The sequence below is a fragment of the Aquila chrysaetos genome, chromosome 5, assembly GCF_900496995.4.
Source record: "Aquila chrysaetos chrysaetos chromosome 5, bAquChr1.4, whole genome shotgun sequence".
Classification (NCBI taxonomy): Eukaryota; Metazoa; Chordata; class Aves; order Accipitriformes; family Accipitridae; genus Aquila; species Aquila chrysaetos.
In genome coordinates this window covers 33,831,244-33,843,768 of record NC_044008.1, presented here as the reverse complement: position 1 = coordinate 33,843,768, position 12,525 = coordinate 33,831,244, and the positions used below count along the sequence as shown (strand labels likewise).

General features: G+C 38.5%; 1 protein-coding gene across 1 annotated transcript in view; it reads left to right on the top strand.

Moving 5' to 3' along the window:
- The window catches only part of NELL2 (neural EGFL like 2), a 155,662-nt gene that overhangs the window by 77,161 nt on the left and 65,976 nt on the right, over positions 1-12,525 (top strand). Inside the window, exon 13 of the mRNA XM_030015236.2 lies at positions 8,855-8,980. Within this exon, the coding sequence (XP_029871096.1) occupies positions 8,855-8,980 (126 nt within the window). The remainder of the gene's footprint in view (positions 1-8,854; positions 8,981-12,525) is intronic.

Below are 12,525 nucleotides of genomic sequence, written 5' to 3'. Positions count from 1 at the left end.
CACATTTTTTCTTTAAGCAAGTGTGATATTGAGGAGAGTGTAAGTAAGGTAGAGACCTCTGTAATAGAGATAAACCCCAGAGTATTAAAATATATTTTATTAAGTCGTCTGGGTCTTTAATAACCAGTACTGGGCTATTTGCTAGCTTTGCTGTCTTCATGGTATGCACCATATTTTTTCAGTGAGAGTCCTGCTTAGGAGCTCTGCAGTACTGTTAGTTTTGTGAAACTGGGAAGGTCACCCAAGCTTCTCTGTTCATACATAAATTCTTTTTTGTAAGAAGTGAGATGTGGCAATAGTATCACATATAGCTAAGAAATAAAAGTTTCTGTCTCCATCAACTGGCAGTGTTTGAGTCATTACCTTGTCATTTTGGGTTGGGTTGGAAAACTATTCAAGCAGAAAGAAAAACTTTCGCTCCAGGAGGGCAGAATGTTATTTCCAAATCTCTATTAAAAAGTAATTAAACATTATTAATATTAAAATTAAACATTAATATTAAGCAGTATTAATATATTATTAATTATTAATATTTTTTCTCAACAAAGGCAGTACTTATTTCCATCATTATGTTCCTAAGAAATCTAAATATGAAGAATTATCTGGCCAGTTCTAATGTGTCAGTGTGTCAGAGTGGGCCAAATCCTTCTTGTCTGCCAAGGCTCTTATTCAGGAAGGTAATAAAGCATATTCCTAACTTAAAGTGTACAAGTAGTATCCCTGACACCAGGGATATAAAGTGTGGAGCATACTGGGGTACAGATAGTCCCACCGCCTGTAGCAGTAGGATAGTTTATATGTGGACAAATTGCAGGATGTGATTCAGTGTTATTTGATTTTAATTTCTTCTACAGGAAGTGTGTTCAGACTGCTTCTATCATCCACCATTGTCCAAGAGTGACAGTGATGTTACTATGATAAAAAAAAGCTGAAACTAATCATATAAAGGGAGCCTCTTGGAAACTTTTTTAAACTCCGCTGTGCTAGCAGTGCCTCGTAAGGCGATGCTTTATTGTACTGAGAGCAGCCCTTTTCCACCGGCAATAAAAGCATATGTTGCATTTTGGTTTTAAATGAGAAATTAAGGTGAAAGTTTTCATACAAATTGCTTAAATCTGCAACCTCAAAGCAAAAGAGAAAAGAAACTGAAGCCTTAATTTTGTTCTTGTTTTCCTTTCTCTCCAGTTTTCACTAGTAGCTGGGGTGAAACACTCTTCTCAATATTACACTTGCTTAAAGAAAAAATGTGTTGTTGATTACTGTACTTGGCCAATATGATGCAACACGTATCCTTGACTACTGAAAGAATTAGATGCTGTCACTGTGCTGAAGAGTACCCACAGCCAGCTGGTGGGTTTTCGTTTGTAACTTTTAAAACCTCAGTCTAAAAGTGCGACGCGTCTTAATGGTACGTAGAGGCTGGATCCCCAACAGCTGTAACAAAGACACAGAAATGCCTGGCATGAACCCAAACTGAATTTAAGATAAATATTCTTTTATGAAGAGTGCAGAACAATAGCAGCCACAGGGATTGTATCTGTTACGGTACTCTAACTAGTACCTTGAGAGACAGCCGAGTTGTGGTACGGCCACTTGTTTCTGTAGAGCGGGCAGTAATCTACTGGATAGCTTGTAGGAATGTGCTGCGTGCTTTAGACCCTACCCAAACCCCAAATACAGTCTAACCCACCCACAGGGCCCTTACCACAGCTTACAGGTACTATCCTGTTACGTGTGCATCTGTCTTCCGATGAGGAGTTTTAAAATATACATGTGCAATACAGTCTGTGCTGTCTTTTCCTGAGAAGAATCTGATATATATTTGTAGTTTCTGTATGAAAATATTAATGCTCCTTGCTCCCCTTTTAAAATAGGGGAAAACGAAACCACTAACAGTGGCAAGTATTTATAAATTCTTGACATTTACAGTTCAAAATGTTGAGAAGCTGTCATACTTAAAAAAAAAAAAAAAGAAAAAGATAATTTTGCAAGTCAAATTTAAAGACCTATTTCTGACTGAGTGCAGTGCTGAAGGGGGATGGATCATGAACTGGAATCTCAGTAAGTTGTTCTGATTTTTGGAATTCACTAATTAATCATATACAACATCCTTTTTATTCTCAGTATGCAGCTACATCAGACTAGTTATTTGGTGCCTAAGGAAAGGCGCCCTGGGATGCTTTCATGTCTGACAGATAACTATATATAATTACTTGTTTTATCATGTATACACTACCATATGAATTAATTATAAGATATTAAATAGTAAGAAGATGCAGTTTGCCAAGTAAAACATTACATGATGGCAGACAATATTTGTTTTCAAAAATTTCCTGTGTGATATATATATTTTAAATTACATAATGTCTGTGGGGTCCAGTGATGTTTTCATGAGACTGAGATGAAGATTTCATTTTCTTCCAAGAGTCTCACTTGCATGGGTAGCTCGAACAATATCTACTACTACATGTTTAACAAGGACAGTTTTATCTCAATTGTCTGTCTTCCTTTCCAAAAACTGGGGCAAGTTGAAATAAAAACAACTCTTTGTACTGTTAAAAATGATATTTCTGAAATGCTGTAATGTTGTATTGTGTCCTTTCAAAGCTATATAGAGCTTCTGTCAAGGAATGTAGACCTTGAGTGACTTTGTTTTTATTTTAAGAGTATTTTCTGTCCTAATAGCCCCCTCTCAGGCTGCAGGAGATGGACAGAGAAATCATGAACTTAAGCAAAGATTAGAGATTTAAAATAATATGAAAGGAAAGGCAACAAGATGCATACAATATGTGTATGTGTTATCTATGCAGTTTAGTTATGGGTGAGGAAAGAACACACCTTGTGTGAAGATGCCATAATTAGAATTTATTTTTAGTCTAATTGATGCTTTAGCAGTCTAGTCAAGATATAATGACCTCTTATTAGTTCAATTACAACAGTGCTAACACTTATCCAACTCACCCAGTTTCTCTTAAGGTCCATTAATAATTCAATAAAAATCAATAGACACAAGTAGCTGCCCATTTCCTCTCTTACCCTCCCTATACATTGCTACAGTGAGTTAGTGGCCCAAGTTCTTTGCTGGGAGCAGCGTGGTGGGGACGGTGGAAGGTTATTTTGTTTTTTCTCCTTGGCCTTTGTGTATGCTTGAGGTTATTTTTGTATGTTTTAACTCAATACATGGGGTATGTTCTTGTAGTTGGTTCCCCAAGTTAGTTATATTATGATTCCTTAGGTCTTAGTGCTTTTCTCTTTGGGGAAAGAAGAGACACACAACTGCAGAAAGGTAGGCAAAAATAAACATAATAAAAAAACCCAACAACAAACCCCCCAGTTTCAGAGGTAGATCGTATACACGTGACCACTTGGTAATTTTGCTGTTGGAGCTAGGCCTTTTACTGGCTGTTGGTAACACCAAAGGCACAGGGCTATATATATAAGGAGAAGAAAAAGCTGAAGTTTATCTATAGAGGGTATGAGTGATGATAACTATGGTGGTGCAGTCACCTGGAATAAATAATGCGGGAGATTGTGAGAAAATACACAATTTTGATTGACGTTGATGTTAACATCCTTTGTGGACTATGTCAGTTGGAAAAACTGATGCACTGGATGTGATAGAGCAAAACAAAACAGAAGTGCAGTGATCAGTTTGTGACTGACTGGAGTAACAGTAGTAGTTAAACCATAGGCTTGCCTGGTGATGGGAGAGCCTAGAAATGGTACTGGGAGTAGGAAGAGCAAGGGCTGTGCCAGAGCCCTGAGAAATTTTGTCCTCTTAGACATTGAGTGAGAAAGGGTATACGCAGGAGATGCATAGGAGGATAGTGTTGTGGAAACCAAAGCACGTGAGATATTGAAACCAAGTTGTAGCTGAAAGTGAAGGGAGCCTGGAGAGAATAGGAGCTTGGAAATATGGTCGGGGAAGTGGGTGAGACCCTACTAAGACCATTTTTATTGGAGCAGTGGACTGGGAAGTTTTAATGTACTAAACACTTGAGCAATTGGGAAGGAAGTGTTTGAGAACGAGTTAGTGTGTTTGGTGGTGGAAGGAAAGAAAACCAATACTTTCACAGATGGGTAAGCTGGTGGGAGCTGGCTTCAGTTATGAAAGTTACGGTCTATCCTTTTTCTTTTAAGGAGGAGGGGCTGTTGAGGGGATGGGTTGAAGATGGGAGGAGAGACAAGGTGAACAAGACCAAACTTACTCAGAACTTTTTTTCCTTTGTGACCCTGTCCAGGATGCAGGATAGGTTGTGTTGGTTTTAAATCCCCGTTCACCTTTTTCAATGGTATTGGTTGCTGTGATCGGTCACTGTTCATTCTCCTCTTTTGTAGTCCCTTCATTGGTCAGAAACAACTGCTGATCCTGCAATGCTATTTTTCTAGGTCAGGGACCAGATGAGAAAGTCTCAACCTTTCCCAGCTTGTCTATTTCTGTAAGAGTCAGGTCAGGAGTGATAAAAACAAGATCCTGAAGGCCCTTTATGGTGACTATCATTACTGGCATCCGTCCTTGGGATTCTTAGCAGAGAGGCCCAAAATTCACAGGAATGGTGGGTAAATGATGCCCTTGCTCTTAGCAGTGGAACCCTCAGGTCAGGATGGAGATTTGCTGATGAAGTTGTGTGTGGGAGGTGGAAAAGCATTACCCTCTTCAGCAGGTAAATGTGGGGCTTCTTCATATTTATGGGCTGTGAAGACAGAACCTTTCATTAACACAAAACCCGTGGGGTTTTGTTTGTTTTGTTTTTAAATTATAGGTCTAATCTACTCTACTCTTGTGTTCAGGGTAATTTTTGATGCACTTTTTTTGCACCATTTTTGTAAATAAAGCTTTTTATGCTCCCGTTTGCTCTCTTCCTAGGTACTTAATGTTGTTTGTTGCAAAAATCCTACAAGAGCATCTCCCTGCCCACCGTGTGCCTCTGTAAGTGTGACCAGGGAGATCACTGATGCCATTGAGCTTTAAAGGAAATGGCTGGAGGCAGGACACTATCCATAAAGGATCCTCAGTTCTGGAAATAGCCTTCTCTCTTTACAGCCCAGATTTACTGACTTAGTACCAGACTCATTTGTTCTGGCAGCCTTTTGTGGTGGATAAAGGCAATGATGGATAGTGAGGCCTAAGGAGAGGCTTTGTTTGTTAGCGTGAGGCTTTAGTCAACAATGATTTATAGATTGCAGGTCAAGTTCTCATTAATGGGATTGTAAAACATAACTGGGAATTTCACTCTGGGGAAGCAAACTCATTAGGGTGCGGGAGGAAGGGATACAGGGAAACTTTTCCTGGGTTATATATTTTGCATAAATTTTGTTTGAGTGCTTGGGGGGGATAAAGAAAGGCTTTTTGTTGTTGTTGTTGTTTTGATGTTTTTGCAAGTATAAATAAATCATTGAAGTGCAGATTCCAAACACTTTTGCACTAAACAATTTTCCCAGAGATGCCTCTTTTCTCTGTTCCACTGGGAATAGAGCAGGTTGATGATCTCCATGACTACATTGTTGTCAGTACATCACAGCTGGTGGCTCAGTATCACATCACAGACTTCAAGCACACAAGTCTTTATTGTTGAATGTGTAGAGCCATTGGAGTGGTGCATTCATCCTATTGAACTGACTTCAGCATCTTACTGGCTAAACAGTAAGACATTAATGCGCATTAATATGCTAACTAGGCTTTTTGGCAGGGGAAAATTAAGATAAATGTTGTAGGCTTTCTTAGATATTGAAATGCATCAGGTTTGCTGTTGTACTTAGTGCATTTGTATCTAAAGGTGAATAAAAGGCTACACCAGCGTTTCAACCAGTAAGCAGGATGAAAAGGCTTTTATTTTGGTAGCTTTGAAAGAGAACAGATGTTGGGCTCTTTCCCTGTCCCAGTTCAGTCTTCCTTGATCTGTAATACCTTACCCTAATGTATACAAATCTTGCACATAGATTGCTAAAGGGGGAATGGAGTCACATGTTTTTAGTGCGGGCAATCTCTGTGTGACTAGTTGTCATTTGACTGTTACTTTGCCCTTTCTGTATTAATTATCTTTTGTGTCCAGTGGCAATGTAATTTAGTGCTAAAGTTGCAAACTGTTTGTAAAAGCTGCCTCTTATCAGCTGTGCGTCCATGGCGTAGAGCGATGGAGTTTTGACACTTGGTTAGCGTCTTCAGGTGCCAATGTAATATAATAATGTGATAGTAGCAATAATAATCACTTTATTTCCTTAGCATTCTGTACAGGCTCTCTAGAGACCTGGGTGGGAAAGAGTTTTGTTTTCCAGTGGGCATGTAAAAAACGCAGACGATATCTTTGCAAATCAGTTTGAAGAAAAAAAATCAGATTTGTTCAAATGAAACATTTCAAAGTTAACCTGATGAGTTGTGGTTTTTTTGGTTTTTTTTTTTTTAACAATTGAACAAGCAAGGTTTTGAAATAAAGGCAATTATAAATAAAACATTGTGCAAAACCTCGATATGTGGTATGTTGGCAAAATGAAAGCTTTTATTTAGAACACTTCTAAATTAGGAGGTTTGAATCAAAGTAGCTCTGGCTTTAAGTTTTTCACTGCAAAATGAAAACCATTAACGTTTTGAGTCTCCTGTGGCTATTTACGTGCCAAAGCAATCATTAATATAGTTTTCAGAAAGTTCGATTTAATGCTTTTGAGGGTGCCAAAGCCGGCTCCTAGGCAGTCTGTTGATGCCAAGAACATAAGGCCTCTAATTACTCGAAGACTGATGTTGTTACTTAAATACAAATCAACACCATTAATTTAATATGGAGTTGTGAACTGGAATTATGAAAGACACAAGTTGCATCGTTCATGGTAGTAGCTGAGGCATATGTTGTAACTGCTGGTGGGTTTTGCATACTGCACATTTATGTTTCTGCAGAACATCTGTATGTCAGGAGATCTGTGCCATTTTCCACTTTCTGTGCAAAAGCAGCTGCCTCTGCGGTAGTCTTGTGATAGCGTCACTTTTTTTTTTTGCTTTCTTAGATGACTTTCACAAAATGTGTTTTGAGCCTCAGTATACACACTGTGCTCACTCTAAATACACGTTTGTTTGTGTATGTATGTACATGAAAATTACAAAATCAGCTTTTCCAATCCAACACCCTGATAGAGCCATCATTCTTCTGTGCCTGCAGAGCTTACAGGGAAAGGAAGGGAAGGAAACCAGCTGAAGTATACTGGCTGTGAAACTCTTAGGAACTCAATGTGCAAAGCAGGCTGGGCTTACCACCCTGAGCATTCGCGGTGGACACCTTAATGGTTTGTAGCCAACTGCCGCCAGCTTCTCCAGCAGAACGGTTGCACTTGGCAGAGAAACTGGGGAAAACAGAAGTTTTTTTCAAAACTGAATGAAGTTAGGAAATCAGAATCGCTAATATTCAGTGTGTCGCATTGTTTTGTACTGGAAGGCAAATTTTCTTCTGGGAATGTAAAAGGAAAAAAAAAAAAAAAGCAGGCAATGAGTGCCATTGGTAAATAGCTATTGATTTAAAGACACTGGGAAGAGAGGAAGAATTGGGAGATAAGCATACGACCTAAACAGGAGTAAAGTACAGGAGTTAACGCTGTTGACATTTAGCATCAAAACATTAAGAAGTCAACCCTGATTTGAGTTTATATATCCAGTCTATTGTTTTGAACTATCAGCAGACTCTGGACCACAACACTGTTTTCCATCCAGAGATTTTACTTTCAACTCTGAAAGCTGTAAACATCATTGAAAACAGGGAGGAAATCAAAACTGATGAGCATGAAAATACCCAAGCCAACAATCCACCCTTTTGATTTTTAACATACTGTTCTAGCAAGGTTCAGTGGCACATTGCATGATAATATAACTAGATGTACAGAGCATCTCAGTAATGCTGTCTTTATCATTATTACAGGAACAGCATGCTGCTAAGCACTTCCAAATCAATATAGCTTTTCTTCTTTGTGGCATAATAGTAGTGTGCAAAACTTTTTTTGTTATTTGTGGTGCTTTCTCTGTCTTATCATTGAAGTATAACCTGCTACAAGAAATACATCTAATTTTGCAGCCCAAGGGAACACCAAAACCAATCAGGTTTTGAAGTCCATGCCTACAGTGATTTATGTCCGGAGTTTGCTCTAGGACTTTACACTGCAGCAGGTATTCCACCCCAACGAGTATTTTATAAAGTTGCAATTTGTCAGAGCAGGTCTTTATATAAATCAGATTCTTTCAGGTTCCTTTCAGATATGGTGTGTGTATATGTATCTATATACATATGTATGTAGATATGTATAGATATAGATATATGTGTTTATATATGTTAAAATTACCGATTGGCTACTTTATAGTTCTAAGAGAAACTTATAATAAGTTCCAGTGTCTTTTCAGATCTTACCATGTTCCTTACCATTTCTTCCCAAACAATAATACCTGTTAGATCAAAGGCATATAGTATGCCTATAGTAGTGTGTTTGTATATTGATGTGACTGTACAGGTACAGTGATGGATGACATTGCAGTGCTGAGGCAGTTGGTTTGCTGTTTGGGACCCCAGTTATTTTGGTTTTCTTCTTATTTAAATCATAGGAATAACATCGTAGGCACTTCAACAGGAAAGATGTAAGCCAATGTAATCTTCTTTGTAACTCCACTAACAGCTGTTCACAGAAAGCTCATGCTGCTTGTCTTGTTTTAACACTTCAAGCAGTTTTTTTTAAAGGAGAAAGCCCCAAAACTTTCCGAAATGCATTGCTGTTGAAGTAACTTTTCAGTCTAACCCAGTACTGATGGAAGTGAATAGTGGTGTATCGAGAGATTGCAAAGAACGCCGCTGAATTTGACTCGTGTTCCCCTTTGCCTTATTCACAGATATTGATGAGTGTGCTGAAGGACGGCACTACTGTCGTGAGAATACCATGTGCGTAAATACACCAGGATCCTTTATGTGCATCTGCAAAACAGGATATATACGCATTGATGATTATTCATGTACAGGTAAGAGCTGTATATTTGTGAAAGGAAATAATGGGATGATGGTATTTAGGAGCACTGATACGATTCTTCTAAAGTTAATCTTTGTTAGAGTCACAGAACGTCTATGTGAAATTTTAAACAGAATAAACAGCAAAATAATCACAAGGATACAGTGCAGAAAAGCTAAGGCATTTTACAGATTATGTGTATGTTGTATCGTTTGCCTGAAATTGTAAGGCAGTCTGGATTGTCTCATAGGTCTGCATGGTTTTGGGTGCCGATCAAAAAGGTGAAGGGAAGAGGCTGAAGGGAAAAATAAGAGAGCAAAAGCAGTGCTATGGGTTACTCGGTTTTCATGTGGCATACCAGTACAGCTTCACTTGGAGTATAATGACTCTTCTGCAGACTTTTGATGGAGTTAAACTTGCTGCATGTTAGAAGTGGCCGTTTTCCTCAGTTTGAATTCTCCTGCATCGGGGAGGTTTCCCACCCGAATCCTGAGTTCAGAGGGCAGGAGCTCTGCCTGCCTTGAGCCACTGGACAACATGGTCGGGCTTACCTCTGTATCTTCCCTCTTTGCTCTGTTGCCAGTAGATGCTCTAGAGGAGGTGTTGGGTTCATACTGACTTTCTGTCTTCTAGTCTTCTTTTATTGCAAGGTATTTTAGGGTTATGGAATGAACACTGAACATTTAAAACAGCCTTCTGTATCAGAGCCAGGCTGACCGTAAGTGTTCCTGGGGGGAATGTGTTTTTTCCTACTAGGCAGATAAAACAAATGTGATTCAAAGATGTGGCACATTCTCTCAGTGAAGAAAAACGTATGTGAACAAAATAGTACCACTATTTTGTGTGCACAAGGGAATGCATTAGCTCTTTCTGTAAGAGAATATATTTGTTCAGTAAAACTTTTTTGGAGTTATCTAACAGTAAAGCTGGATATAAATGGATGAGAGTATTCAGAATGTGGAGACAGCACTGTGAAGTTCATTTCTAAATTTATTTAATTCTGTCCATTATGTCTTGACATTTTTGAGCATCAAAGATATGTCTTGGTACAGAAACAGCTTCTTCATAAACTGGCATAATTTGCTCACCCAAACATGCACAGCACTCAGGGACATAGATTTGAAACCACATACGTGTGATTTTTGTGCGTACTGTCTTACCTGTACTCGACATTCTTCTCACATACACTGGCAAGCACTATTTTACTGCAGTAAGCCCAGTTCTTGAAGGACCAAGTTATAGGCTGCTTGCAGGTCCTTTCTGAAGCAACCAGTATGTTTCTGATCACTCTTTCGTGTTTCCCACACCCTCAGTTGAGGAATAAAGCAATTGTTTCACTACCTACTGAGTGTGAGTGAATGTTGGGATTACTTTAGGACTGACTTAAACTAAATCACTGTGATACTTTCTCCGCTTTGCTTCCCTTAACTTGCTGTTCTGATTGAACTCTGCGAATGGTAAACCATTGCAAACAACTTCACAGGGGCATTCGGTGCCTATAAATACAATAAAGTTATTTCTCAGTACTCCACACATTGCATTCCTCATATTTGCTGAAACGTACTGTTGTGAAATTCAGTGCAGTTCAAGAGCTCTGGACAGTCAAACTGGCATAAAACTTGCTGGAAATCCATTACAGATCTCACATTCCAAATTGACTTTGGCTCCACATTTGTAAATAATAGTTCCCTGTGAAATCAGCCTGATGGGTGACAAAATAAATTATTTCTTTTCCACCTTTCCCTTGATCAAGCTGGGAAAAGTTAATGCAAAAGGAAGCAAAATAGATGAAAGAGTTTTTTAAGATTTCAAATCTTAGGACTCTCTAGGCCAGAGGAACTGTAAGTCACGCAGTGACTTTCTGTACGGCTGAGCAATGCTACTCACTGTCGTTTGGGACCTGGAGTTTTTCTGGAGTTAAATTATAGTGAATTTTGGATACTGAGAGGCAACCATGAGGATGCAGTGCCTGTTGGGTGGTAGAATTTTGATGAATGGCAACCTATCATCATTAAGTGTGTATGTCACAAAATAACTGCATTTTTTTTCTGGTTCCACAACTATTGCGACCCCCTCCGGTGGAGGCAGTGCTCAGTTATTGATGTATGTAGACTTAAGAGACTCTTGCATGACATTTCTATCAAACAACTAGTGAGTGAAAGGTTAATTATGTTTTAAAAATTGAAGGAAACAGAGGATACATTTAAAGTCATGTGCTTTGATCAGTAACTGGCATTTTGTGCTTGTTTTAGTCTACATGAGTGACACAGAGCATTTACATTATAGCACTGTATTAAAGCAGGTGGCAAGTGTATATATTTGTACATGAGACTGCTATAGGTTTTTCACCCCTCAGCAAATTATTTGCTCTTTGCTGGTTTTACCATCTATTAAAGCTCCTGATTTCGGAGACTTTCATGTGCACCCATTTGCCCAGATATAAATCTAAGTGATGAAGTGAACTCAAGTAGGGAGGGTATCATGCTGTGGCTTTAACATGGTGTCTATGGAGGTTTAAACTACTAGATTGCTTAGTATTGTCTCTCCCAAAGAAACTTCTTCTGTTCTGAGAACCAACATGAGCTCGGTGTAGTAGAAACACTGACCATGTTTACAGGACTGCTGAAAGATGTGTATGTTAATAAATCACTGCAAAATAACAGTGGGAAGGAGTTTATGATGCTAATAACATTACTTTTCTGTCCTGCAGACAGACCAATAGGTTTAGTCTAGGCCATTATACTTGGGTATAGCTGACTTTTCCCAAGGATTATTTTCTCTTACAGCATACTGTGGTATTTTAAAGCAAGTAGTTTACAAGAAAAACTCATTATACTTCCCTTTATTGTCTTTTTTTGGTTTGTTTATTTGTTTGATTTTAATTTAAGTGGAGCCTTAATGACATACAGCTAAACAAATGATATCTAGGACTTGAGAAGGAAAAGTATTTTCAAAAAATGTTTTGTTTAGAGAATGAAGGCAGTAAAGTGTGTTAGGGATCTCAACCTGTCTCAGCCAACCTTGCATTTGCTCTATTTAAGTCTATCAATTTAATCTGCCTTTTTGATTGTAGAAAGCAGCAAGTAGAAATTTTTGCACTTTGAGAATCGAGATAGCAGCTTGTCCGTTCCCAGCACACCTCACTGTGCATCACGAGCTCACGGCCCATTCATTGCAGCTGGAAATTATTTTGGTTAAGCTCAATTTTTGTTGTCATGATGGTGCTAGTTCTTGAAGTTAAAGGCATAAACTAAGCCTTTTTATCTGGCAGAAAAGCAGGACAGTAAGGAGAAAAGCAATCATGACAGACCAAAGAGTCAGAGCTCTGCAAATTAAGGAGATATTTTTGAAAGGTTTTGTGAAGAGTACCCTGTTGAACTTAGCCTATCTGTGAAAGTAACTCTGTGCACTGTCCTTAACAGAATTTTCTAGGTTTTCCATATTTCTTTTTTGTTCTAATAATCAGATTTATTGTAGAAGCTGCACAGAATAGTTGATGTATTCCATAGTCCATACAAAAGCCTGATGTTTACATCTTGCAAAAATGGAAAGTGGGAA